Source organism: Phocoena sinus, chromosome X (assembly GCF_008692025.1).
Source record: "Phocoena sinus isolate mPhoSin1 chromosome X, mPhoSin1.pri, whole genome shotgun sequence".
Lineage (NCBI taxonomy): Eukaryota > Metazoa > Chordata > Mammalia > Artiodactyla > Phocoenidae > Phocoena > Phocoena sinus.
This window is the reverse complement of record NC_045784.1, coordinates 36,281,718-36,288,163: the sequence shown is the minus strand read 5'-3', so window position 1 is coordinate 36,288,163 and position 6,446 is coordinate 36,281,718. Positions and strand designations below refer to the sequence as shown.

The 6,446-nt window shown below is 41.5% G+C and overlaps 1 protein-coding gene across 6 annotated transcripts in view; it reads right to left on the bottom strand.

The window, feature by feature from the left end:
- ATP6AP2 (ATPase H+ transporting accessory protein 2) overlaps positions 1-6,446 on the bottom strand; it is a 130,717-nt gene continuing 124,271 nt past the window's right edge. For 2 of the 6 annotated variants that reach the window (XM_032619070.1, XM_032619069.1), the window contains 6 exons: positions 6,161-6,256; positions 5,878-6,015; positions 4,929-4,982; positions 3,875-4,024; positions 2,862-2,981; positions 1-981 (listed from right to left, as the gene is read on the bottom strand). In XM_032619070.1, the coding sequence (XP_032474961.1) occupies positions 787-981; positions 2,862-2,981; positions 3,875-4,024; positions 4,929-4,982; positions 5,878-6,015; positions 6,161-6,256 (753 nt within the window). In that variant the 3' untranslated portion in view covers positions 1-786. Of the gene's footprint in view, positions 982-1,594; positions 1,717-2,211; positions 2,340-2,861; positions 2,982-3,874; positions 4,025-4,928; positions 4,983-5,877; positions 6,016-6,160; positions 6,257-6,446 lie in introns of all 6 variants that reach the window. The other 4 variants (XM_032619066.1, XM_032619067.1, XM_032619068.1 and 1 more) reach the window with 4 other exon arrangements.

The window sequence follows — 6,446 nt, the reverse complement described above, 5'->3', positions numbered from 1 at the left end:
TTAACTTTATTATTATTATTAACTTTATTTGCCACTCTTTATAGACATTGGTCCACTTCCACATGAAAAGTAGGGAGCATCTCCTTCCACTTAGAACAACCAGAGTAACTGTTGCCCCACCATGTCCCCCAAATGTTTTTGTGTGTGTAATTCCAAGCATCTGTAACTCCACAAAGCTAGCTCCTGCTTACCTCAATGTAGTATCTGTATCTTTAATATCCACACCTGACCATTCGGATCACCAAACTTTCAGAAGAGGTTAAAAAAACAGCTATAGTCTGTCAATCAGATGGGAGTCCAAATCTAAGTGACTATACAAGCACATACATAGTTTAGAGCTGCTTGAAGTTAAAAACCTTTACTCGTTTCAGAGGTATTTACAGTAAGACGTTCATGTTCATAGTATACAACAGTCCAATTATCACTTTCACCTGTCCTATGTAAGGAAGTAAGCTATGTAAGGAAGGAAGTTAAGCATTTCAAATTCAGTGCATTTTCCCAACACAAACTGTCCTATATGAAATAAATATACATTTATTTCAGTGCACGTTTCCAAATATTAAATGGAATGAAATTAATTATATTAAATGGTATATCATAGTATTTGAGCATATTATGGAACCTATATCACACAGCTGTAATTCACTCTAAGCATCACAGGCACACAAAATAGAGAACACAAATCTGCTTTTTTATAATTTCATACTATCTACTTTACACTAAGAGAGAGATTTATTATAACGAAAACATTTCCAAACCCCTTTTCTAAGTTGGCATAAGGAAAGTTCAATCCATTCGAATCTTCTGGTTTGTCATCCTATAAATGATGCTATCATATCCAGGATCCATGTTCCAAATATTGTAAGAGGTGATAATCACAGCCAAGGCCAAGGCGATCATTATCCAAAGTATCATGTTGAAAACCACTGGATATTCAAAATTATACTTATATGCGAGGTTATAGGTACCTGATGGGTCCTTCTACAATAAAGAAAGCAAGAGGGAAGAATGTTAAGTTAGGAAATTATCCCAATTTGCTAGCTATGATTCATTTATCTAACAAACTATATTAGTAAGTGGCATAAGAGCTCCTTTTATATTAGGAGGAACCAAGAAGGGGGAGCCTTCACAGAGAAGGTAAGCACACTGTTGGTGGAAGTATATATAGTGCTCCAACTGCTTGCAACGCCGATAACTTGACAATGTAAGTATACTGTGATCCAGCCAGTTCATGCCCTGGGGAACGTACCAAGAGACATGTGCAAGGATATCCATCAACGGCATGGATAATTAATTGTGGCACATCCAGTGGAACATAGAGTAGTTCAGGTCATTTTACTGCTGTATTTATCAACTTGCATGGCTCTTAAAAACAATACTGAGCCTTTGCTCAGAGTAAAATACATATAGTATGATTCTAGACAGGCAAAACCAAACATTATTTAAGGATAAAACTGTAAAGAAAAAGCCAGGGAATGGTTAACGTAATATTCAGGAGAGCAATTACCTCTAGGTGGGGAGGGTAAGGGAATAAGACAAGCGGGAGGGAGCTTCGGAAGAACAAGTATTCTCTTCAGTATTACACGTTACATACTTTGTATGCTGTGTGTGGAAGGTGTGTCCTGCCGGGGAGGTTTTACATTTGCTTCTGCTGGAAGCCACTGGTCTTACCAGCCTGGGGCTGAGGTTTGTGTCCGTTTCTTGGCCTGGGGCTTCCTAGAACTTGCGGATAGTATAAATTTGAGCCTCAAACCCACGTAAAGGTGGCCCTGTGGTTAAGGATTCCCTAGGAGACATTCCACCCCCAGCACATACCCCGACTGCACAGCCCCCAAACTGCCTTCCTGTCTCCTTCTGCTGGCAGGCAGGCTGTTTTCTAGTCTGCCCTCTCGCTGCGGGCACGGCCCTTTCAGGGTCCCAGCTTCACGGGGAGGCATCAGTTCCAACTCCCCACAGAGAGCCAGTTGCTCGGTAACCCAACTGGAAATGTTCCCAGGACAGCCTAACACAGTTCTCCAGTTCCCTTTCTTTAGTTGCTCCTTAAAGAGTTTCCCTTACTTTTTTGAGAGTTAAACTGTGCATTCAAGAGGGTGTTTACTTTTTATCCACTATGTCTAGCCTGCCATGCTGTACTTAAACAGAGGTCCTTCCACTCCGAGACGATCGCAAGCAAACCAGTCACATCTAGATTATCGATGATCTCGAACGCACGCATTACTTTGAGCATCTCACTCGAAGTCCCACACAGCGATTGGTAAAACAGGAGGGTGCAGGCTGCGGAATGGACCCAAAGGAGAGTGTCCCCAAAGGAGAGTGTCCATAAACAACTGGGAAGCCGCCTGCTCTGAGAGATGAAGCCAGCTGTAAGTAATATTCTTGGCCGTGCGCACACACACACGCTTGTTTTACTAGGGCTGGCACCCTTGCCTATGATCCTCTAAATGCTTAAAAATCAAAGCAAGATCCAGGTCAAAAAAATTGTATTAACAGAGAGCGTACATAGCCGGAAAATGGGAGACTGTATGTACCACAAAGACAATGTACCTCTGAGAAAAGCAGACTCCACAAGTTGAGAGCGCCACACCACTCCCTCCCTCACGTTAACTTCTGAGGTCTCCTTGTAATACCCATATTTGAATTACCTTATGGGCTCTGACACATTTGCTTTTATCCCTAACAAAGTCTCGCATTATCTGATTACGACCCCAAAGAACTGAGCATCACTGGCAAAACACACATACCTACGTGAATAAGAAACCTACGTTTTAATTTTTTCGGCTTTACTGACTGCTCATTCATACTGCCCACGAGTGATACAGGATTTAATGGGGTTTTTAGAGTTAATCTAAAAACGTACTCACCGCTTGTTTTGCCTCAAGGATAGTCCTAGTCTTCCTCGCAAGGGATGCGTCGAACGATCTGACAGTCACTAACTCCACCACCGCATTCCCACCGTAGAGATTGTACATGTCATCTGCAAACTGAAGAGTTACTGACCTTACTATGAATCTCAAAACACATACTTATTTAAAACTTTTGTAAAGCTTCTGTGCACTACAAGAACAAATACAATTAACCTACCGGCTCATGAAATACACTGCGTCTTAAGATAGGCAAGTCTTAAATACTCAGAAAAGTGTTAAGGTTCAACATATAAACGTTCAAAATAAAATTACTTCCAGAAAGGAGTAGTCACTGAACTTGTTGGTGTATAAGTTGGGGGCAGGGAAGTAGGAAAAATGAAATCTTTGTCGTCTCCGGTTGATTGCAAACATCTACAGAGATTTAACTATGAAGCCTCACTGAAGAGCTGCAGGTGAATAACGTCAAGGGCAGAAGAAAACTAGCATTTACTAGTATCTGCTAAATGTCTGGTACTGTGCTAAGTGTTCTCCTTCGGTTACTTCATAGGGATTAACGGGGACAGAGTTTCAGGGAAGCTGAAAGTTCTGGCGATGGATGGTGGTACAGTTGCCCAACAATGTGAATGTCCTTAGTGCCACAGAGCTGTATATACTTAGAAATGGTTAAATGGTAAATTTATGTTCGATATATTTTACCAGAGACATCCCTGGGATTTCCCTGGTGGTCCAGTGGTTAGGACTTGGCACTTTCACTGCCGGGGCCCGGGTTCGATCCCTGGTCGAGGAACTAAGATCCTGCAAGCCGCTCGGCAAGGCCAAAAAAAAAAAGACAGAAAGACAGACATCCCAACATACACCTGTGACCTACTCCATCCTCGGTCACTGAAATTAGAGGGCCCTCAAAGAAGGTGAGTAAAAAGACTTCAATCAATAGTATTTCACTAAGCAGATTTCTCCCTAAAAGTCAAATGCTCTAACTGCTGCTCACACCCCATTCATTGATGGTTTACCTTTTGTAGAGCATCAGCAAGGATCTCAGAAGCATCTCTAAATTGTTCAGAGTCTTCCCCGTAACGTTTCCCAATTTCGTCCAAACCTGCCAGCTCCAGTGAGTATAAATCAGGAGAATGATCCTTGGCTAGATGCTTATGTCGAGACAACTTAGGAGAACCAACAAAAGGAAATAGATGAGAAGTATTGTCAAACACAGCCAGCCAGTTGGAGTTTTACACCTAACTAAACTAGGCAGAAACACCCCAGGGTACCACAATAGTCTAGAACGGTGGCAAACAGAACTGGTTAAAATGGGAGTTTCTGATAAAACACAAATCCGACACAAATCTCATTTTTAGGAGCAGTTATAATAAAAGCTCTTTTAAAAATTAAAAATTTCTTAGTTTAAAAACCTCAGGTACGGGCCAGGGTATGAGAGAGCAGATGGTTGGACCAGACTGATCCCAGAAGAGACGAGCCATCAGTGCTCACAGAGCAGTCACCTCCCACACCACCAGCACTACACTTCCACACTCCCCAAACCAACCCCACTGAGAGTTTGGGCAACAACTTCAGAAGACAGCACACGGGTAAGATTTTCTATTTCATCATAGGAGGGTTTTTTTTAAAAAAGTCATTCACCAAAAAAAAAAAAAAAAAAAAAAATATATATATATATATATATATATACACACATATATATATACACACACACACTACAGGCATATATATTCCCTATATTCCCTTCCTGACTTGGTCGACTGCATTATTAGTCCAAACTGTTTAAGTCTTGATGTCTGACAAGAAATCAACAGGTCAGAAGCCTGTGTTCTTGGAAGATGTATTAATACTTACTATCCCTCCTAAAGGTAGAAATGCAAAGTAATTTGTTAACATGAGATGAGTTCAAACTTCCCAACACCACCGCTGATTTCTCAACTTCCATGGAATCATAAATCTAGGGCACATAAACTTTCTGACTGACTGGTTTCACTATCATTCAAGGACTCTCTAGAAATGTCTTCTGGAACCAGAATAAATGGAACTGAAAAATTAGAGAAGCCTACTTACCAGACTTGAAATATCATGTAGCACTTGCAGTTCAGAAAGAAAAAGCAGATCAACCTGCAGAGAGCAGAAAGAAATGAGCATTATTTTATTTTATTTTATTTTTTCTGCGGTACGTGGGCCTCTCTCTGTTGTGGCCTCTCCCGTTGCGGAGCACAGGCTCCGGACGCGCAGGCCCAGCGGCCATGGCTCACGGGCCCAGCCGCTCCGCGGCATGTGGGATCTTCCCGGACCGGGGCACGAACCCGCGTCCCCTGCATCGGCAGGCGGACTCTCAACCACTGCGCCACCAGGGAAGCCCAGCAGCTTTATTTTTGATAAAGCTGTGATAAAGCATCTAAACTCTAAACTGGTTTTCCCTCAGGGCATCAGAATATTCTGGCGCACTGCAACGAGGTCCTGCCAATAGCCTACTTTGCTCACATCCCTTGAAGAATAAAAGATGGTGGTGGTCCTGGTCATCCAGAGTAGGTGAAGAAGGGAGGCTACCACGAAGGTGGCATGCCATGTGTTAAGAGGGGGCATGAACAGGTGGTGAAGCTGGCATACAGGAGTCAAAAGTAAGGGTGGTGCCCTCCACTGTACAGTCAAGAATGAATTAGAAAAATGAGGCAACACGTCAAAAGTGGCAGTGAATAATGGCTCCCACATTACCAGGTCCACACAGCTCTACCAACCAGTTACTGTGATTTCTGGCCTGTCAGGATTAATTGGTGGCAACCCTTGCGCTAGAATGTAGTGCTATTTATTACTACAGATCAGCTCACAAACAGAGTCAATTCATTCACGAGATTCGTTTTTTAAAAATTACACTAAAGGAAAAAAGAATCTACTCCAAGCAAGCAATAAACTTGCAAAACTTTTCATTCAAGTTTGCTCTAAAGTCAGGAGCGCAAGAAATGGGAAATTACTAATGATGTTCATTTATTCATTCAATAACTGTACTACTTACTTCATTGTTCCTACTCAGAGAATTGAGGGGAAGTGAACTGAGAACGGAGTTTTCTTGAAACAGTCGATTGCGGAGCTGTCTTAGTGTTACTGAGAGATCTTCAAAAACCGAGTTTGCCTTCCCCACCATGTACACTCTCTGCAAGAATCCAAAATTTTGTTACATTCTACAGGTTAATTCCAATATACAGAGGTCTGTCAGCATTTTTCATAAAATTAGTTTCAAATTTTCATTAAATAAAGAAAGCTTATTTTTTAAAGCATTTAAAATAAAACACACTTACTTCCTCACTGGGAGCCAACTGTAAAACTACAGGAGTTTCTTCAGAAAATAAGGAGTGAATGGAATTTGCAACGCTGTCAAGACTAAAAGGAACTGCCTGAAATTTAATAGTGAGATCTTAATTATTATCAGAACCAAAATGGGAAGAAAAAATCATTTACATAGTATTAAAAAAGGAGCCTTAAAAAATAAGTACCAGCATTTTCTATGGAAATTCAAAAAATCATATCCAAACGCAAAGAGCCCTTTTGAGGGCACAAGAAGATTAAACAGCCCCCTAGTGGGCC